General features: G+C 42.0%; 1 protein-coding gene across 1 annotated transcript; it reads right to left on the reverse strand.

Annotated features, from left to right (window-relative positions):
* Window positions 1–432: 432 nt before the first annotated feature.
* ADAM28 (ADAM metallopeptidase domain 28) lies at window positions 433–21,380 on the reverse strand. Its single transcript, XM_009958448.2, has 24 exons — window positions 21,329–21,380; window positions 18,440–18,540; window positions 17,731–17,807; window positions 15,903–15,981; window positions 14,118–14,194; window positions 12,884–13,079; window positions 12,369–12,431; window positions 11,877–11,948; window positions 11,164–11,333; window positions 10,357–10,441; window positions 9,051–9,181; window positions 8,054–8,231; window positions 7,457–7,546; window positions 6,811–7,006; window positions 6,064–6,166; window positions 5,351–5,507; window positions 4,591–4,671; window positions 3,923–4,001; window positions 2,905–2,995; window positions 2,437–2,536; window positions 2,091–2,156; window positions 1,692–1,769; window positions 578–640; window positions 433–481 (listed from the first exon to the last, which is right to left on the reverse strand). The coding sequence occupies exons 1-24, from the start codon at window positions 21,378–21,380 to the stop codon at window positions 449–451; spliced, it is 2,418 nt and encodes an 805-aa protein (XP_009956750.1). The 3' UTR covers window positions 433–448.
* Window positions 21,381–22,143: the final 763 nt, after the last annotated feature.

Raw genomic sequence — 22,143 nt, forward strand, 5'->3', positions numbered from 1 at the left:
AGGGCTGGCAAGGATCCAGGAATGGAGCAGAAAGTTTACGGTTTACAAACGTGTAGTAGCCATATTTGCTCTGATCTTGGGTCTGTACCCTGGAAAGCAGTGTTAGATGCAGGACATCCCAGTGCAGCCACACCTTGAGGTAGTGGCCTAGGAGTTAGTTAGGATGTGTTAAGCAGCTTTCATAAGTTGCTCCCAGTCCACACCTCAGTGCAAGCAGCAATTCTGCTTCGTTTCCTTTTGGACAGTAACTTGATGTCATCACTAAAGAGTTCCTCGCTGTTTGAAAACCAAACTTTTTCTTTCAAAGCAGCTGTCAGTCAGTTGTTCTTTTTTTAAAAGAGAACAGGCAGATTAGCTTGGCCGCTTTTGCCAAAAGTAGAAGAATCAAGGGACAAACAAATTGTCCCTGAAAATTTCAGGTCTCTTGATCAGCTCTACTTCGGGATCTTCATACTCTGGGATTAATTGGAGGTTTTAAAGCCTACATGAAAGAGTTAAACAAATCACAATGTGCCTGGTGCTGTTTCAGTGAATTATATCCTGAAAAACTTGCTGTTCACATTTGAACTCAGGTTACCTTTGGTGGAGGTGGAGGTTTGCCTTTGGGAACTGGGAGATGAGCAGGTTTTCTCTCTGGTGGCTGTAAGAAAAACGTAGTTTGAACGTCATTAGGCTTTCCTGGCTGAGCAGCCGCAGAACCTCGGCAGACCTCAGCTGCTGCTGCTGCTATCTCGTGTATTTACTACGGCATTTTCCTAATGGAGGAGCTAGGGGTGAATTAGCTTAGTCTGTCTACACACAAGAAGTCACAATAATACAGATACACACGGGGTATGGATCTCCTGTTTCAGAAGACCGCTGAGCTAGTCTCAATGTTTGAATTCATCTGTATCAAGTATCCATGCTCAAATAGACTGCTTAGGAAGCTGAAGCTGATCACATGCTGAAGATGCATGTGGAGAAAAGCATCTCTGAAGAGAGTGGGGTTTAAGTGTGTTTTTATAGTCAATCTGATATGTTTAGTTTCTCTTTAAAATTTTTTTAAAAAAATTTATTTAGTCCTAGTCCATCGTTCTTTATGCAGGCATTACCATGCAATTACATTGCTAGTGTGAAGATGGTTTCTACAGCCTTGCATCAGGTGGGCAGGGGGCTCCAATGCTGAGATGGTAAATATTTGAGGGAAGCATTTTTGTTTCACCGGGATGCTTTAGGTTTATAATGGCAAATACTCATATTGTTTTGGTTTCCAAATTTATTTTTTTTTAAGGATTCAAATATATATGTGCACATTGATAGAGATCCCCTCACAGGCGGCATCTTTAGAGGCTACCTCATCTGCACAGCACCAGGACCATTGCAGACATCTGTACTAGCAAAGCTGCTCATCATTTGCACGGTGTTTATATCTGAAATCCCTGTTGGTTTGGACTCCATGGACTGTTGCTAATGAGATGTGCTTGTGGTGTCTTACAGGACTCTGGCCCAGATTAGGAGTATTTTGTGCAGTTTAGGATTACATGGTGAAAAAGGTGACTCCTACCCTAAAGAATATGTGGTTTGAGTGTCTGTGATTTTATTTTTTTTATAATCATAGTCAGAACCTGAAAATACTGTTTGGCACCTGATGAAACTTCGATGAAACTTGCAACTTAGATGAAAGATGTGAAAAGTTGCAGGGTTATACTCACAAAAATCTCTTCTGTGTGAGAAGAGGTTGGTTTGGCAGAAGGAACAGGAGGTGGGGGACCTTTTGGCCTTATGGCAGGCTGCAAAAGAAGAGGATGTAAAACATTGACCCTGTATACGTACTGTGGATGTGTGCATCCGCGTGTTCCCATGGGAACGTGCAGTGTGTGCTGTATAAAACGTGCATTAATACGGGTAAAAGGATGTGTTCGTTTCAGAAGTGGGGGTGCTTTATGCCATCTGGCCCTGAGAAAACGTGCAGGGCCTTGTCTGGAGAGCAGTGATGTCCCTGGCTTTTGGGATCAGACTGTCATTATGGGTCTCCACCATGGCCTGAACGGGTACGTGCTGTCTTCCCCGAAGGCAGCATGAAAGCAAACCAATTCTGTAGAAGTACTTACGCTCTGGAGCTGTGGTTTGTTCTCTGGCAGTGGAGGTACGGGAAGGAGAAGTTTCTTATCATTTGTCTGAAAAAAGGGAACAGTTAAATTGGATGGAGCCCTTGTCTTGTGCAGGATCTTTGCATGACCCTTTACTACAGAGAGGTTATTCAGGGACTTGGTGCCATGTGCTTTCCCCACTCCCTCCCCATGCTGGGATTTGCAGCACTGTCCTCACAGCCCCAGACAAGTGATTTGAACCCCCTGTGGAAGTGTAGCATGATTTGACTGATGAGTTTTAGTATTTCAACCCCTCGGTTACAGTCCCAGGGAGACGGTAGCTGATCCAGTGCCTCCCTGCTCTTACCTTCTGGGCAGGTACTGCCAGGACAGGGTGTTCTCTGCGTCTTTGTTCTTGATCCACAAAGACTTGGTTGGTGGCTCCAGATCCCCTTCTGGTCTGGTAGCTGTGCAAATATTTCATATAACTGTAAATCTTACCCTGGCTGAAGTAAAAAAACCCTTGAAGTTGGATGCCTGCCTTACTCCTGTTGGGGTGTTAGATAGTCATGTCCTTTCTTTCTTTCTTTCTTTCTGCCTCTTAGTTTAATTATCTAGGATTAATCTTGAAAGCTCCAGTTTCAAGTCTTCAGTCCTCTCCCAGCTATGGGATTTCTGAAACAGCTCAGCAAAGGTCATGGACCAACTTCCTTGGCTTTCCAGTATCTTGAGTCCCTCCACCCCCTTTGAAAAGCCCAGCTTAAAACCTATCCAGAAGGTGCTTGGCTTTAGGTTTTGTCTGTTTTTTTTTCCTCAATGAGGGTAAGCATCTTACCGCTTCTTGAATACTTGGAAGCGGGTGAGTAACACTGCTGCGGTTGCTGTGGCAGCAAGGATGACCAGGACGCCGGCAACAATAGCGAAGCCTGTCAGGGAGAGAATGCAGGTTGTTATTTCTTAAAAGATCCACTATTTCTGAGCAGTTTCCCGTCACAATCGTTGGCACAATAATTTTTTCACGAGGTCTAGACCCTATTTGTCCTTGCTATTGCTCAAGCTTATGGCTTCTTCTCCTGCCACAAGTGATGATGGAAAGGAGTGTGTTCCTGTCGGTTTTGCCGTGTTTTGAGACTGTGGTTATTGCCTGAGCTGTCCCTGGGCTGAACCAACCTACCCCTTTCCATCCCTACTCAAAGATCATTTCGTTGTCATTCCTCTCCTCTTTCTCAAAGGGTGTTACCCAAAACTGGGTGCAGGCCTTTGGCATTTTATACAAGCAAGGCTTCGCAATTTTTCTTCAACAAAGCTATTCTAAAGCCTCAACCAAGCCACAATGTTGAGAGCTGATGGTGCTCTAGTGAGAGTGGAGAGAGGACAAAAATATTTAAGAGCAAAGGCTTAATTTTTTTTTTCCCCGAACACATGGGAATCTGTACACGAAGTATTTTCCCTCAGAGGTTGATCAGTTAAAGGCCAGCTCCATGCAGATGAGAAAGAAATGAACTTGCCTTCCTCCCTCCAGCAAAACCTCTGGGAGCTTGCGTCCACTCACATTTGAGAGTGAGCTAATACGGTGTGCTTGTTATCTCAGGATGGAGAAGGGAAAAGCCTGCTACTCTGAATAATCTCCTGGGTGTATCACTTCTGTCACGTTAGAAAGAAAAATAGCTTGCTCGTCATTGGTACGAGCTGCAGCGACTTAAAGATGCGCAGAAATTGGAGACCTAGGTAGGCAGTATTTGCAAAGAAAGAGTCTGGCACCCGGTGCAAGTTAGGGCTGTTTCACTGGAGTTAAAGCAGCTCCTTTCAGGCAGCGGGTGGCAGTACCCGCTGTGTGACCGTACTGCACTTACTGGTAAGTGCTGACGAGCTGTCACAGGTTGGTGGTGCCCATCCTTCTTCACACTGGCATTGCAGCTCATGGTCGCACACCTAGGGAAGCACAAAGGCAGGATTATCTTCAGGTTGGAAACGCGAGTGAAGCTGCGGTGTCATAAAGTTTCAGTGGCTCTGGATCAAGTTTACTGAAGCTAGGTCTGGAAACCCTGTCTTGTTTTACTTGGACCAAAATTAATCATTTTTTTGGGTGGTAGAAATTTTGTACAGTAAAGGACAGGCCTGATCGTCTGCTGTCATGTGCCTTTGCAGGTGTTTCTGCAGTGAAAGCTACAGTACGAGGCACAAAGCAGCACAGTTAGTCTTTACATCTGTAGGTCTCTGAATGTTCAAATAAGATGACCACGATTATGTTCCCAAAACAGAAGATGACCTGAAAGATACTGTGGCTCAGAGGCGGGGCCAGATACAGAATCAGTGTCCACCTCCTGTGATCTTAGCAAAAATATCGATGCTCTACCAGGTTAGATTTGTGTTCATAAAAATATAGGAAGCTTCCGACTCCACAATATTTGCAAATTCCTATTGCAGTGACTTAAAGTCTGTCATCAATAAGGTGATGTGCATAATTTTCTTGGTGTTTTTTTTTTTTTTACGCTAATAGCAGCAAATGCTCATTTCTTACAGCATGTCCAGTACACTTGGCAGAGCAGTTGGTTGATCTAAAGACATCTTCAGCATAGACACATTCTCCGTTGCTGCACACCTGAAATGTAGAGGGTAAATGTGATTTACAGCTTTCAGTGACTTACAGTTTCAGAACATGCAGAGCTTGCACATTATTGTATAAAGTGATGAAGAGTAAACGGAGCCGCAGAAACAGGTCTGCAAATCACTTAAACCTACATTAGGAGTTTGATATATAGATATATTTTCATTTGACCTTTGGGTATTTTATAGCAAAGGGGAGTGACAAAGATGTCCAGACATCACCTCTTTCCATGCCTCTTCAATCCTTCATCCTCCCCCCCACCCCCCCACCCCCCGAAGTAGAAGTGTATAGCAAAGAAATGGGAAATAGCACTCAGTGATGCCTAGCCCATCACTGTGGAAATAATTAAAACCAATAACATATGTATGATCTTTTAACCCTTCTTACAAAGGTATGTTTCTGTTGCCACATAGATTTGTGTCATATATTATTAAAAAATAATAAGACGGCAGTCAAGCGTAGGAAAATTGGAATCAGCAGTTCCCGTTTGCTTTGCTACTGATTTGTGATAGATGTAAGGCAGAAGGTGTGGCAGGTCAGATCCGCAGGAGTTTAATGTCCACTTCAGTCTTCCTGGTTTAAAATCTTCCTTGTCTGGTGAAAGAGCTAACAGTATAATATGCAAGACTGAAAGAGGGGGGAAAAATAAGGAGACAAGCTATTCGCTACTAACCATCCCAGTCCCACACTTTGTTCCATCGTCAATCATCCCTGGGTCGTCTCCTCCGTTTCTAGGAAAACTTGCTTTGCAGGACCCAAAAGTCACCAGGCTCCCATCCCTAGGCATCTCCTTCCCCCCAGTACAGAACAACTTTCCACACAGTATGTCCCTGGAAGGAGAACAAGAGCTGCTAGAACGATGTCATGGCACAGTAAAGCTATCTGAGCGGGTCTGTCCGCCAGCTTGAATTTGGTGTGTACAGGAGCTCCAAAGAAAAAGCTGCAGAAAGGAGTTTCGGTTTGTGGTGACTTTGGGTTGGTTTGTGAGGAGAAGGTGACACATTCTTAATTCCTCTTGACCTAATTGGGGAGCCCACTGCAATTTGCAGAAATGAGCGTTTAACTAACCTGTCTTCTGAAGTTCCCCTGAGGTTCAAGTTCCCTATCCAGAAATCCCTTCCTGGACTTACCTGCACATCCATGCAGTCGTTGCACATGCAGGCTTGCACATGTGTGGGTACACACTTGCTCTGTCTCAGACCGATCTCTTGAATTGGCAACTAATTTTCTAAGAATTGGCTTTACCCCAATGTTCAGGGTGAACAAGAAGGGACACACGGACACGTGTGCCAACTGAAATGGCGCGCTCTTTGCTTCTGCCTCTTAATTTGAGTAGGAATGGTCTCTCCTCCCAAATCCCAGCAAATTCTGTAACATAGTGCTTACTTTTTTTTACACGGGGCGTGACTACCTTTTTCTTTTCTGCAGTATCCATAATATACCCCTTTCTCGTTCATCCGGTAGCAGGAAGCTGCACCTTCAGTAGCCTCTGTGAAAGAGGAAAATGCAGTGGGATTAGTTTAGGTTCTCTGCTTGTGAGAACTAATAATATTCAGTTTCCTTTACCTGTTTAGGAAATGGCACTTCCCAGTGCAGTTCCCCGTGGGCCTAAATGACTCTCTGGCAATTTATGCGTTAGTTCTGCAATGTTCCTGTGTACACACAGCAGAACCTGTCCTGTGTGTTCCCTCTCTAGCCAGTATGAACCAACAGACCTTGCCTAAGAGAAGGGAGATAGTCAGGACTGGAGACTGTTTGGGACTGGGCTTGCTGAATTTGGACATTAATTTGAAATATAGACATTTCCTCTTCCTATCAAGCAAAGAATACTCACCCAGCTCCATTTCAAAGTTATCTTACAAGCATTGTGCAGAAGAGGAATACTCTTACCACTTCCCCTTTCTCTAGAAATACGTTGCATTGTGTACACTGAGCTTCAGCTCACGTGATTATAATCACTTAGTGTTAAATGTAAAAATAGTAATAAAGTATATGCTACAAACTAGAACTCGTTTATATAGATACGCTGTTCCTGATTTACGAAAGGTCTTTGGTGTGCTAGCAAAGCCTACCTCTCTCTCTCGCTCCTTTGACTTAGGCAACAGCATCTTTTCAATGCCAGCTTGTACTCACGTGGTCCGAAAGCAGCTTTGCACTGGTTTTCTCGGGTGGGACAGTTTCCCATGTAGCAATAGCCTTCGCCGTCGTTGCAGGGATATCCATTCACACGGAATCGATCCGCTGGGCAATTTGCAGAAAAGCCGGTGCACATCTCAGCCAGGTCACAGTCATCCTTAACTGCTCGGCAGATAGCTCCTGATTTTCTGTACTGAAGTGGGGGGAAAGCAGCGCCGCACTGAGCATGCTGCTCCTCCGTGCCGTTTAAAAATCACACTGAGCTAGAGGGCTAAAACTAGGGGAGGCCAATCTCATCCTCACTGTACAAGTTGCATGAGGAGCCAGATCCGTGTCTAATTTAAAGCTGTTTATGTCAATTGACAAGATTTTTGCCTGGTTGTGCCTCAGCTTTTCTTTCCAGGAGAAGATGGGTAATCAGAATGCTCGTTTCTCCAGGATGTTGAAAGACTGAGTGAATTGATATTTGTGGTGTAGTTTGGGATGGACAAAGGGCGCTTGTCATGACAGTGCTATGTCAGTAATTGCAAGTGAAGAGGATTGGTTCTTTTGAAAGGTGTATTGCTGCTTTCTCATGGGGGAAAAAAAAAAAAAAGGTATACCCTGGAAAATACGAGAAGGTAGAGATCAAAAGGAGTCTTACTTGGCAGTTTTCACAGCACTGTCCTTGTGCACACGTGGAACCTGGTGTCAGTTTGCATGTCTGGGGGTCGCAGCATTCGTTTGTGCACTCCTGTGACAGAATCAGCAATCAGAGCTCAGTACACCGCTGCAGGCACTGCGTTCTCACCAAACCATCCTGTGCTTGGTTATCGAGGGAGGGGAGGATATCTTGGACCTGCCCCTCGCTTCTCTGAAAACCGTTTTCACTACAAGCCATGCCAGCCATTGTGAGTGAATGCATAAAGTGTGTTTGATTGTGGAAATGCTCATAGAAGTTGTGCAGGGAACCTGCTTATTTCTGCTGAGACTGTTTCATAGGTATGGCTTTTCCCCATTCTCAGTTCTCTGTTCACACAGCACGACAAACCGTGCAGTCGTCTTTCCCACTGTTTGGCATGGACTTTATAGGGATGTCTGCATTGCAGCTCGGCCCTTCGATGGCCACAGTTTCTACAGAAGTATTTCAGCTGGCTTTGAACTGGCCACCTCAGAAACTAACAGAAACCAGCTACTGTACAGCCGGAATAAAACTCTTGGCCTTTCCCAAGTATTAGTTTGTTCCCTGTTATGCAGATACCTCAGGAGTACCACAGTCGCATTCCTCTCCTTTTTCCACAAAGCCATTTCCACAGGATGGAGGTGCTACAATGCTGCTTATATCTGGGATGTTAGTTAAGCATTTTGGCATGTCACTCAGCATGTATTTCTCGAAACTTTGGAGGCTGCAGGAGCTGAATGTCTTGGGGATAATAGAACTGTATTGAGAAAGCAGGAAGGTTTAAGTTAGGGTCAGTATAGGCAAAGAGAAGCAATAATCTTTTCAAGAAAAATGAAGGAAGTCACCATCCCCCAAACCACTGGGTGCAACTACGTTTCCAAATGTATGTATTAATATATACAATGGCTTTCTCCTACTTACAGCAGGGAAAAAAGAAGGCAGAAACAGATCAGAAATAATTAAAGTACTAATTGTAAACGTTGCATCTAATAAATCCCTCATCCCAAAGATTTAAACCTGGTCTACAAGTTTGTGCCTGGATGCTTCAGGCATTAGGATCTTTCCACCAGGCCATCCTGCAGAGGCTCAGGGTGTTCAACTAGAGACGAAAACTGAACTAAATTCTTATCTAATGGGTAATTATTAAAGGTGCAAGCAGTTTATGTGGTTTTCACAGGAGACACCTTTACGGTAGAGAACAAAAATACACTTTAGGTAAATCTTGGGGAAGCTCTGTCGTCTGAGATACCACAGCAGTTTCTTACTGTTGTCATTGTAAGGAAGAAACAGTTTATGGTTTAATGTGAAGGCCTCCAGCATACATGCGAAGCTAATGTTATCCAAAAGTGGCTAAAGTTGATCTTGGTTTGGTTTGGGGGGTGGTGGGGTGGGTATCTGTGAGGGAATATCTTACAAGGACCTTCAACTTCTTCGGTTTTCTCTTCTTTTTGTATAATTCAAATGGAATAATCTGAGGTCAAGAATAATTACTACTCCATTTTGGAAACTGGCTGTTTATCCAAAGCCTGTCTTGAACCGCCCTGTGCGTTAACGTCCTCGCCTTTTTATCTCCTACCTGACAGTGTCTGTCATGATACAAACTTTAGCGCCGCAGGTGCAGGCTGCAGTGTCGTGACTCATGCCAAGGTTGTGGCCCATCTCATGTGCCATGGTGGCTGCAACTGCAATTTCGTTTCTGTTGTGATCCTGTAGAGGTAAGAACAAGCTGTTATTTCCATGAGTATTTTAGAACAAGTAGGAACATCAGAGAAGCCACATGGCTAAGCAGTAGGGCAATTTTTCTTTGGGCAAAATCGTCCTCACTGCTACGTAAGGATTGATATATTGTTCAATCCATGCCTGCATCTTTTCCACAGTTTATGTTGGATTATATTACAATAGCAATAAGATGATGCCACTAGTGAACATGGGTAAATTGGTAACAACTGAACTGAGCATCTGAAAGTCTTAATCCTCTCTCTGGATAGCTGTCTCTGTGCTTAGGGTCATTACGTGAGGGCAATCTATTACTCGTTACACCAAGGTAACTGTTGTGTACAGTGCGTGTGTGCACAGAAAGGAAAGGCAGGTCCTGTGCTCCATCCTTGCTCTTAGCTTGGTGTTTTGTGCTGCTTGATGGGAAGGAGGAAAGGAGAAGTCCTGCTCTTTTGGTGAAATCCAGATGTATAAACAGCGGGTGGTAGTGGAAATGCATAAAGCATGAGACAGCGTGCTGGTCATACTCTTCCAGCATAGCATTGCAAACCATCCTGCTGCAAAATGCATCCCCACACCTTGAAAAGCATTCGGGTTTTAGGATCATCCTGCGCTTTCCTTATGGTGTGCGAAAGCTGGAATGTCACGTGGGTTATTCCTGATACCAACAAGCCCGGCCTCTGAAGCTGGGTGCAACAGTGGAGCTCGCGGCGGTGTTGGTAACGTTTTGAATCCATGTTCAGGCTGATGTTCAAGTTCAGTAGTTTAGGCAGCTGTAATTAAGTGGTTAAACTGATGATAGGCATTATGACAGCCAAAACCAATTCTGCTTTCAAGACAGGGAACCTTACGGTAGGGGCACAAAATCACTTATTTCTCTCCTCTGACTCTGTTGAAGCCTGGTACTCCAAATACAGGTGTCCAAGCTCGATGTTGGCATTTAGACAACACAGATGTATGTTTTGTGCGTGCCTCTTTACCCTCTGCACTTCATTTAAAATAAAATCTCTGACTGTGAGTTTCTACAGTCTGATGAAATAAAGGTGTGAACCAGGCAGAGAACTGAAAGTGTCGTACACCCTCTCATTTTCATAAACGTTCTTTGCTGGTTGAGTGAAAAACATAGAAAAGCCTTTAAAAAATAAATAAACAAAAATAAATCAGACCTGAATAATACCTGCAGAATATATATCACTGCATATGGATTTTAGAAAGGCTAATCCAATCGTTGTCCCCTCAAGGTCATAGCCTCTGTAAGGAAGAAGAAAGGCAGAGTGAAATGCAATGGTGCGAGCAGGAAGCAGGGCTGCAGTCAAGTCTGATAGCTTCACCAGGCTGCAGGCTTTAAGCATACGCTCGTTTCCAGCTCTGGTTGGCATCCCTGCTTTAATACGGTGTTTGAGGACATGCTTAAGATCACTGCAAATCAGAAAGCAATTGAATACACTTTTCATTTTAAATTTTTACATCTGGACTTTGCAGTTCATCAGTCTCAAAGCATCTGTTTGAGTGTAAAGAGCTTGATGAAGTGCTCTAAGTGTAGCAGAGTGCTTGGATGAATCAGGGCCATTGAACGTGAGCCAGAAGAGCGAAGTGAGCACTGGTTTAGTTTGGCACCGTGCATTTCCCAGCCGTTAAACGTCAAGGCTCCCTGTTAGACCGCGCTGCAGGCTTCAGGCCTCTCAACTGTTCTGTGACCAGAGCAGGGAAAAAGAGTGAGATGTAGTGAAAGCTGTTGTTGCCTGGTTTTGCAGGGATTCAGATGGAAGGGTTAGGTACTGTGTCTTAGCAGGTAATTGTGCTCCGTGAAGAAAACAAAAGCAAGAAAAGTGAGCCTGCATTTTATCTCTTTGTCCTACAACCCGGTGTTGGAAAGCATGAAATCCAGTTCGGTATAGGCAGCATCTCTGGTCAGCGACCAGTTCTTAAAGAACGAATTCCTTGAACGTGTTTGGAAACACAAGGATACGCACGTGATTAGCTGCGCGTTGTCATTTCTCTTCCGCTTTAATAAATCTGATAGACGCCACTTGGAGAAACTGTCCAGAGTGGATCCCGCAGCACGACTCAGGAGGCATTTGTCAGCATCTGTCCAGATTTCTAGGCCAATTAAAGCCACGTAGATATTTATGGCCTTATAAACCTGCAGCAGAGAAACAGTGTTGCTGTACAAATGAAATACTTTATGAAGACTTCTGAAACGAATGCTTATCCTGGTAATTGGTTCACTTTTGTCACTTGCAGTATCGTCCACTCCAGACCTGATTTAAGCTTTTCCGCACTTTGAAGTTGCAAGAAAAAGGAACCAAAAAACCAAAACGTGAAATCTTATTTCCCCCCACATTTAAACCAACTATAAAAATGGCTTTAAAGTGCTTGAAAATTCTAGCAATATTTTTAGAATGAATTTGACTTGCAAAAGAAATCAAGAATCACTTCATTCTTTTTGAAGGATTTCAATCATTCACTTCAATGAATGTTAAGAAACTACGGTATAAATCTTCCTTTGTAGAAATCACGTATCTGAAGGCAAAGAACAGGATAATGTGGACAGGTTTTTGTCATAAATTACAATGAAGTTCAGTTTTCATTCTTTCCTAGATGTAATAATGAAAATTCATGATGTTTGCAAAAGAAAAAAAAAAAAAAAGTAACTTCACTTTCATTTCGCTGTATTTGCTCTTACCGTGTTGATGAAATTGACTATTCCAAATATTCTTTGTCTTACAGTTTTAACATCTTCCTCGTACTTTCTATACTAAAAAAGTAAACACGGTATATTAGGAAAAGGAGAAGAAGAAGGTAATTGATTAGAAAAGAAATATCCCACAGAAGACTGCATTGCAAACCACATCATGCCTGGTCTGCTTATTATTATATTTTTGATGTACTATTTTATCAGACAATGTGTTTCAAGATCAGGCCCTTTTAAAATGTGTATCTGTGTAGGGCGCAGAAGAGAACAGACGCTGTACAGTGTTTTCTGAATTCTTGTCATCTCCAGGCGGGATTTTCACAAGCCATCAACATTAGAAAATCCTCTTCCTACCCAAAGGTGGTGGTAAAACACGGTGTAGCACTGTAAGTGCAGCAGGATCCCAGGGTTAGGAGCAGTGCCTACTTTGGAAAGCTCACCTCTAGCTGCTCAGATGAGGAAAAAAGCCATTGCAGTACTCACCAAAGTATTGTCTGCAACTACGTAAACTTCCAGATACTTTTTGGCTTTCAGGTATGCTTTCATCTAAAGAAAAGACACATGCAGGTGACTTCTAAGGCCTGATTCAGCCTCAACCTTTGCAATTCCAAACCCATGTATTAGTTATGAGGGTGTTTCTTTAGCCAAGTCTTTCAGAAGGGGGCCACCTTGTTTTAAAACGCTGAAAGGTAGGCTAGATATTGAAAAGATCATTAAGATTGTGAAAGGTAGGCTAGATATTAAGAAGTATTTAGATGTTTAAAGGTGCACGTGGGCACCTGTTAGTACATGCAGGAGGGCTTAGCTCAGGTGGTGACTGATCAGATCTGTGAGACTTTGCACTGGTTGTTTAAGATCTGATTATGCTTCACTGTGTGTGACCGCTTTGTTTCTGGATGTGCCACCAGACAAATGGGACTTGTGCTACTCAGAGTTCTACAGCCACAATTTCCTTTCTGACATGTACTTACTGGACTGTTGCTTAACTATGTACTTACTTCTGGACTGTTGCTGGATTTGAAGATGTCATTGATGGGGTCATTTGAATCCTCTTCCCAGGTATTATTGATTAGACCACAGGTTTTTATGGACTTTTGTTCGAGTTTCTCATACTTATAGACCGCATGTTCGTCTCTGTCTGAAGTTCCCAAGGGTTCAATGAGGTACTTCTGACCACGGGTCTCAAAATATCCACTAAGAAAATTAGTTAGACCGTGATCTTTTGAATCAGCAGGACTGAGTCAAGATAGCAACGTTATCTCTAACAGCATTTAGCCCAAGCGTATGGGCCATTGCACACACTGATGCAGTGGAATACTTTGGCAGCGTGCAGGCAGGGTGTACAACAATTTAAAAGCAGAAGTCGAAGCTGCTGAGTCAATTGGAAGATTTGGCTGGTCAGTGAAGTCTCTGACTAGGAGACTGTCAGGCAAAAACTAGTTTAGGAATGAATTACATTCAAATTTTGGGGTTTTGTGATAAGAGGTGATTGAAAAGTGAATTTCAGTTCGGTGGGGAACTCAGAGATATGTTTTCATCTTTAATTGAGATGAAAAGCTGAAATATTGAAAGGAATTACAAGTTTTGAATCATTTAGGGCAGTCAAAATAAGTGTTCTGTGTTAACACGTAAACTCAACAAGATATACAAGAAGTATTCACAGAGAAAGCCTGAGTTTTGGCCAAACTCCACTAACCATTGGGAAAATGTTCTGCTGCAGCTTCTCAAATTCACAGCCATCCTTTTGCCTTACGTTACACCACTGTGTCTTCAATGGTTAGACACGGGTGGATTCTTTTAACAGCTTTACATACAAAAGCTTAAACTTCCTCACCCTGTAACTGCTGTAGCACTGAAAATAATGTAGCCTTCTCTTGAAACATCAGTGGAGCTTCCTACAGCTTAGAAGCATAAACCCTGAATGTTTGCTGTAAGCACTGCCAAATGCTATGATTTGTGAACAGATCCTTTGTGGAAATAGTCATGTAAATTTATTGAGATTAGATCTTTCTTGAGCTCACCATTTATAAACTCTGAAGCTGAAGTAAAAGGTAACATTTCTCTACCTTCTTTCCCTTTTTTTTTTTTTCTTACACTAGTTTCCTTGCAAGCGTTTGTAAAAGATAACACCGCTTACTTACATCCTGATTCTTTTTATATTGGAAAATTTATCCTCATAGAGTATGTTTATTCTGCCATTGGTACCCTTTGGGAACCAAACCTCCATCTTACCTTAGACCTTTGCAGGCACTGATGCTTGCTATGGAATCAACATCATTCTGAACATAACCTTCATAATAACAGTGATCCTGTTTAGAAGGAAAAAATACATTGTCAAACGGGGCCATGCCTCATTGACCGCAATGAATTGGCCTAGATCCAGTGATTTCAGAAGACAAACTACACTAGCTACAAGCTATAGCAAACTACACTGTCTGAGGAAATGTCCCGTTAGAGGAGATTCTTAAGATGGAAACAGCTGGTGACAATTTCTGTGTTTGCTACGGTACCGTTATGGTTATCCTTCAACACAGAGTGGCCCAGATTGTGACAAATCCAACTGTGGTGGGCACTGGTCAGTACACAACAGTACGTGAAAATAGGAATATGTAGACTCATTGCTCAAAATTAAGCATATACTGATGTGCTGTGCTGAGTTAAGGTCCATATCGACTGATTTTATTGTGGCCAAATTTCAAGGAAACACCCTTTAATGTTAACCCGACAATTAAATCCATTAACTTCAATGAGATTAAAATACATGTATTATAGTAAAACATATGATTAGGGGAAAAATTTTCATGACTTAATTGACTTGAGGATCTAAGGTCTAATGAACGCTTCGATGTTCAAAGAGACTTCAAAGTCACTGAGGCGCTGTGGAAAATTTTACCCATAGCATTTTCCTGAACAGATTTCTTGAGAGACCTATAACACAGTATTCAGACCTGCATGCATTGTGCCTTTTGTTTTCTCATAGATGTTTGGTTTCACTTTACCATTTATTTGTCTTCCTTTGTGAAAAAGACATTACCTAAGTCAAAATTTCTAGAGAAAGAAGAGGAGAATTGCTCTCCATCTTTTGAGGATACAAGACAAACGACTCCTGAGGTCATGACAAGGTACCCACAATGTAGGAATTCCTTATCCAGCAAGCTGCACAGGTCAGCCTGTTTTGAGATTGTCGGGTGTAGGTGCTATTAGTTTTTCACAGGATCCATTCAGGGAGTGAAAGTAATTGGAGATCAGAAATGGTGTCTTTTTCCACAAAAAAACCCAACCCTGAATTCTTTATGCACGTTTATTTCACTCAAGATCCCGCTGTTCCTGCTAATTGCTCCATGACAAAGAATATTAGGCTTTGTATTCCAAATTACATGTGTTAAAACACAGCATGGCATCGGACAAAAAGCCTCAGGTGAGAGCTTTGTTGAAGATAAGACTCATGAGTGCACAGTTAATCAAAAAATAACTTCTATGGTGACTTCCTTTGTGTCTGGATCTGAATAACTGATTTGTCATGGCTCAGAGAAACCACCTGGGGTAACCTGCAGTGCATTTGCTGTGAGCATGGGTGGTAATGTGAGCCAGTGAGGAAATGGGTCTTATCAGAATCTGTGATCTCACCGTGATTAGGGTGTAAAAGAAGTCACGGAGTTGTGGAGAACAAGCAAAGTCAGAAGCAGTGGAGTGGCCCTGGCTCCACTCCCTTTCCTAACAAAAGAGAGAAGTTTTGCTCAGAAAATGTGTTAATCAGCCACTAAGGTAAAAAGTGGGCGTCTTTTTGAAAGGGAAGCTGTGTGTCTGATTCTGAGCAGGTGTAAATCAGCGTCGCTCTGCGGATGTCATGAGTCACATCTTCCCTGTCCCTTCAGAGGCATCTTGAATTACAATGCTTAGAACCTAGATTTAAAATCTTTTCTTTCTGTCTCATGTGTGCTGTTATTTCATGGGCCTGTGAATCTCATGCGGACCTCCCCAGGACTGCAAGTATGAAGGAAACCTTTTTTTTCTTACCTTGATCTGAGGACTTGTTGTTATTTGTCGTCCGTCATCAGAATAAACTGTTTCAGTGTAGTCTCTAGCTAAGAGATGTCTGCAAAGAGTCAGGTGCAATTATTATTAAAAATAAATTGTAGTCATCTAGAAATGAGGCAATTACATACTGCTTAAAGTATGTCGGGAATTCAAATGATTACTCAGGTTATTATTAGTATAGAAACACTAGGGAAGCAAAGCTGCTGGGTGGGGAATTCCGCCTGTTCATAATCCTTACTCAAAGGGGCATTTGTAAAACAAGAAAGCAATTAAAGTCTACTTATTTCATTGGTATAAACTAATCTCCTAGTAGAAAGTCAATGTATAACTACATAGGCAGCATTGATCCTTTTTTTTGGCATCCAGTTTGTGTAGACATTTCCACCACTCCACAGTGTGGGTGGAATGGTGCTGTTCTGTTCTCTTCCCAGTTCGCCCCCACTGAATATAAATAGCAAAGATCTCGGTCAGTGGAAAAACTGCCTCACCTGTTTCTCATGTGCCGGTGCATACATGTACGTGTACACGTGCACACACGCAGAGGTTCTGTGTGGAGATCACACTAACACGTATTTGTCCAATTCTTTTGCTCACATCTCTCTTAAAACTTCACTAGCGCAAGTTCTCATCTTTGTAATCAGTTGATCTGAAATCGATTTTTCTTTTCTGGCTCAATAAAACTCTGTTTTTGTACACGTATGTGTTCCTGAACCTTCAAAGGAGGACGTCATGACCAGGGAATAAGTTGCTCCTCTGCATAGGAGCCTGAGCACTAAGCAGATGCTTAACTCTAAGCCAGGGCTATAGTCTTACTAAAGCTAGCAGCAAAACAAGTCTACGTTCACTTGAGTTTGGGCAACTACCCGAAACTGCCACAGTCCCATTTCTTTTTAAAGACTGGGATTTAGTACAATGCAATTTCCCTTTCACCTCCTCTAAATATTTAGATTAGATTAAAAGAGGGGCAAAGAGTTAATTATAGTCTATATTTAACATGAACTGATTATAGTACTGTTGTATTTGCACAGCCATTAGAAAAGTACCTATTAAAGCAGACTTGTTTGATCCCATGTTAAATATTATGGTGGAGCCAGCAAGCAGAAAATCACAGCTGTGCTTTGCTCTGTACAGTTTGGGGCTTTCCTTTGTAGGCTGTGTTCTGTAACAAAGCCCGCTGCTTCTCTATACCCTCTGCGTTGCCTGTTTCAATGCTGTTTATCTCTTCAGCCAAGGAGGCTTTCAGTTTCCAGAAAGCATTTTGTCAATGCTGGTATATATTGGACCACTCAACATCCAACAGCAGAAGGTAGGGAGTGCTGGAAGCCAAATCGTTAAGGATTATTGCATTTCTTACTACTATTTTTCATTTTGGAAAAGCATATAGAGCCAGCACAGCCCCATTTCATGGCTATTTCTCTTGTTCTTCTCTGTAGTTTCTACCAGCATGGGACAAGTAAATGTAACCCAGAGACTCTATCCATGGCCACAGAAAACTTATGAAACAATATGAAAACATTAAACGCTCAGTGGATTTAGCCATTTAAGAAATAAGTGGGATAATAGAGTTAGCAGTATAGGCAAGTCATTCTGTCATAGGAATGTCATGTGCCTCTGTAGATATTTTGCATTACCAAAATAGTGACATGATGCTCTTTCTCCCCTCTTCTCTCAGTGGAGTTGAAAGGTTTATTTACCAAAATCCCTCTGTCTTACAGGAGCCTAAGTCCTGCTTCTTAGTATCCTGAATGCCCTACAGAGCCACTTACAGTGAGGAATAATGCTCAAGGAAAAATTGAACTGAACCTACTTATTTTTTCGTAGGTGCAGTATGACTTCCTCTCCGTTGGCTTTGATTCCGTACTCCACCGTGTCATCGTATTTTTTCTGTAAACAGATTCAAGTATCAGAATATGGACTGTTAAAATTTCTGGCCTCACTATGCGCTGCCTGTTACTGAGTTGCCAACTGTATTCTTCCCCTCTGCTTCCCACCAAAAATAAGTATTCTGGCAGTTACAGAATAAGCAGGAGGTCACACTGTTTCATATTTTTAATTAGAGGAACACATTTAGCTTTGCAAATGTATTTCTATAATTGTAAGCACATAACCCTGCATATCCAGGAAAGTGCTGAAGTGAATGCTTAAATTCAAACATTTTCAAAACTCTCTTGGAGTATGTAAGAGCATGCTTAATTTTAAGCATTTGATATAATTTTCTTCAAATTAAAATGTCCGTAGGTTATTCAAAGCCTGAGTAGTATCAAAACCTACATCTTTGCAGAGATACAAGAGCAGAAGAGCTGCTGGTGGCATGCAGGTCCCTCACTGTGTAGCAAGCAACCTTGCAGCCCCTCTGCACCAGACGTGGGATCCATCTTCCAGGTATTCCCTTTCATTTCATTTTGCAAGATCATGTGTCTGGCTCTAAATTCTCTGACTCTTGAAAACCAAGGCTACTCTGACACCAGAAAACATTCCCCATCTCCCAGCAAAAAAAATGCTCTCTCTTTTAATACCTCTTTGTTTCTTTCTACTTCTCTTTTATGTACTGTGTGCAATTTCCGTGGGTAAACTATTTCATATTGCTCAACTCCAGGTAATTTCTTGCTCGTGCTCCCTAGGGAGAAACAGATGTATATTTGTGAAAACACAGTATTAACTTATTAAACACCGTATTTCGTGTCTGTCAAGACTGATTCTTTTGGGCTGTAGAGTCGTTCGGCTGTTGCACCACTCTTTTCTCATGTATTCTCCGCTCTGGCATGAGCTCACCTGGGCTGCTAAGCAGTCACCCTCGTTATGTGACCCAACGCGGGGTTTCAGATGCGTTGACATGCCTGGCTATTTCCAGGTGTCAAAATATTTTATGCAATTTGCTTTGGATTTGTTTGCCCAGCACCAGTCAGTTTCAAGTACCGACATGCTAGGCCAGCTATGCAAAGTGCAACCTTTGCCTTTGTGTTTTGCAGATGACAAGAATTAAGTTACACGGTTCTGTGAAATTAGTGATCTCCAAACCTTATCACATGATGACATACCAGTTAAGGTTGTCTCTACATAAGCAAATAAACTCACATAGTTCACCACAAGTCTGGACCAAGCCTGGATTTCTCCTTCAGAAAGCTTTTCAGCTGGCTTCTCACGTAAATACTTGTGACAGTACTTTAAGAAGTACACTCTTACCTGCTGAGGGTAAGTTACAGACTTGTGACAACAGGACTGGAGAAGGCATTTGAACAAGGCTAGGTCAGGCAAAACAGTAGGAGATAGGCAGTAAATTAGGGAAAGCTTAAAGGTGGTAAGGAATCCAGATGATTCCTTAACTCGCATAACCCTTTTTACTGGTCTTACTTGTGAGGTGTGTTTGTGTCTGCAGTGGCTATAGAGAACTTGTTGAGCAAATACAGTGCTGATGAAAAGTGTTTCTTCTTGTTTTCTGCTTCTGAGCCGGAGTGAATCTTGACAAAAGTCAATTTGCGGCGTGACTTGCAGGGGTGGCCAGCACGCCTTGGTTGTTTGAAGTTAATAATAGCAGCAGCAGCTGGTCTACAGCATTTGGGAAAATGGGGTCGTACAAGGGATGCGTTAGTTTCCAACAAGGCAGCAGCAGGTTTTATATGCCTTGTAAGCTCTTTAATCTCCTACAAAAGGTCATTTCACCTGAACGGGCAAATTCTTGAGGGCTCAGCACTAAGCACAAGAGCCTGTGTTTGAAAAAACCAAACCCAACAACAAACAAACCACAAACAGCAAAGGGAGAGTGCAACTCCTGCTTTAATTGCCTGCCTCAAGGCCAGATTTTTACAGGAGTGGGGCATCCAGTTACTGTCACTTTCTGTGTCTGGAACAGCAGGGCACATCCTCGAGCAAATTGTTCCAGTAAAATAAACAGATTAATTCTTCGTAACTAGTTTGTTTGATTAAACCCTTTCCAAAAATAATTGCAGAATAAACTCGGTTGTATCTTGAGAAAGCCGGGTGCTGCAGAGAAAGGCATGATGGTATAATGGTAGTGAGTCCTCAGAAGTTATCTCACAGCAGCTGAGCCGTTGCTCAGGACACAGCAACCATCCATGCACATGCTGTTAACAAATACCAAGTGCAAGTTTGCTACTGGCATTTACAATGATGTTTTATATTAAGCAACTAATTATGTTACTACTTAAAAATATTTACTAAAAAATCTTTTGATTTGCAGACTTGGTCTTTCCATGAACTTGAAGTATGTTCTTAGGTAGTGATCACAGTAATATTTTAGACCTCTCAGAACAGAGTTCTGTGCTCCAGTTTTGCCTGTCCGCTCCCTGTTGCAGATTGTTTTTACAAGGCCAACTGTAGCCCAGGTGGTTCAAGTTTAGGCTGGATTTGAATGGAGACTCAGAACTAAACTTGTGCCTTTCCTGCAGTGTGATACAAACAGCATCTCGAGGAAAATGGGTTAGTTTTGTTCTGGAACAAATAGTTTCTTAGAGGTAGGTTTTAATCGACTCAGTTATTGTCTTTGTCTTGCTTCAGGCATTGTCTTGAGTCATAGCTTTAAGGAGGAAAGAAATTCCTTGGGCCTTGTACAACAGCTAGAAAAAGTGCTATTAAGGAACAAATAATTATGTACTTTTTCAAGAGTCTAAACCAGGACAAAAAACTGTTAGTGAGGATTTAATTCACAGTGAAGGTTTGGTTTTGTCAAGAAACAAAATATATATATGTGATTCTGTGATATAACACCTTAAGCATTAGCACTGTACACATTTTCAGATATTCTGTGCAACTAAAGAAATCATAAAGATACCTGCCTGAATACAAACTACATGTCTAATTATGTGTATAAAACCTGTGCATGCTTGTGCATGCTACGCTCTGGAAAAATGTGTTCCCTGTTGACATGAATTGAAAGAAACAAAGCACGTGGGAAAAAAAAAGCGTAGTCTGTTAAGGTTAAGTCATATGAATACTCATAACCTGAAGTGTCAAACAGGTAATAAGGGTGCTGACTATTTTAATTCAGGTAATGTCATTAATTGAATTCAAATAAGTCTTTTCTTTTACGGCCAAAATGCTCTCAGTTTAATAAGATGTCCCAATTGGATAAAACGCCCCCTCACTTGCAGGGGAAGTACTTTCTTAATCGGCTCACAAAACGAACCCTTTCTGGGTCTTCAGGCAATCTGTGGCCAGCTTTCACACAAGTAAATAATCTTCTAACTAGAGAATTTTGAGGAGTTGCTTTGAACAGAAAGAGAAGAAAGCAAACTTCCCTGACCTCAGCAATACCATTTGTTTTCAATGGCTGTAATTCACTGTTCTTCAGTATTATCTACATGTTAATAATTAAAAATTCATAAAGGCTGTACAAAGTCATCCATAACAACCACAGATAAAGGATTAAAAAAAAAATAAATCTGTACCTTGATGGAGAAAATGTAGCAAAGCAAGAGAAACAAGAAGTCTGTTAGTCATCTCAGTTGCGCTTGTCTGGCAGTGGTCTCCGTGGTCTGGGAAGGTTGGGTTCCCAGGCTGTTGCTGCTTTGAGCAGTCCTCCCTTCTGCAGGGAATGAGAGGGAGCGCGTTGTTCGGCTTTGGTCCTCCTATATGAGGAAGTGTTTACTAAAGGTGTTGCACAATTTTCAAGTCACAGAGTGTTTCAGCAAGCGGAAGTTCCTGCTGGTTAGTTAATGTCACACGAATTGTGATACACTGATTAATTCTTTGAAATAAGTTCTCTGAAATCTTTCATGAGGAAAAATAAAAATAATAAATAAATAAAGAGGGAGATTGAGGTGGTTCTGATGTTGTCTTTTGGTAGTCTGGCTGGTAAAAAGCTGCAGCAGAAACAGTGGGTACCACTGGTGGCTCAGGGAATGGGAAAAGAGGTTTAGGGTGAAGCAGGTACGCAGGGCTGGTGTTACAGATGTGTTTCAGTTCTTGCTGATCACCATTTAATCTGTACGGAAGGGAAGGGCTTAGAGCACTAGTAAAGGTACATGTAATTCCATATCTGTGAATCATATCTACAGCATAAACATTGAGTAGGTCCTTTTTTGCCCCTTGCATCTGTATTAGTAATGTTTGCTTGAGGTTCATGTGATAATGTCTGAATAAAAGGGGGTGCAGACAAGTGAGCAATCAAGGTGATATCTGTCAAATAATATGCTAAGAATACATGCTAGAAACTTACCACATTGACTTAGCTGGTTGTAATAAAAGAGCCCTACGGGCTTCT

This window comes from Leptosomus discolor, chromosome 23 (assembly GCF_034619465.1).
Source record: "Leptosomus discolor isolate bLepDis1 chromosome 23, bLepDis1.hap2, whole genome shotgun sequence".
Lineage (NCBI taxonomy): Eukaryota > Metazoa > Chordata > Aves > Leptosomiformes > Leptosomidae > Leptosomus > Leptosomus discolor.

Coding starts and splice junctions, on each gene's coding strand:
- ADAM28 (XM_009958448.2), bottom strand. CDS start 21,380: ATGACTAACAGACTTCTTGTTTCTCTTGCTTTGCTACATTTTCTCCAT. Junction 12,432..12,883: donor AATCCAGCAACAGTCCAGAA/GTAAGTACATAG, acceptor TCTTTTCTTTAG/ATGAAAGCATACCTGAAAGC. Junction 482..577: donor AACCTCCACCTCCACCAAAG/GTAACCTGAGTT, acceptor TCTTTCATGTAG/GCTTTAAAACCTCCAATTAA.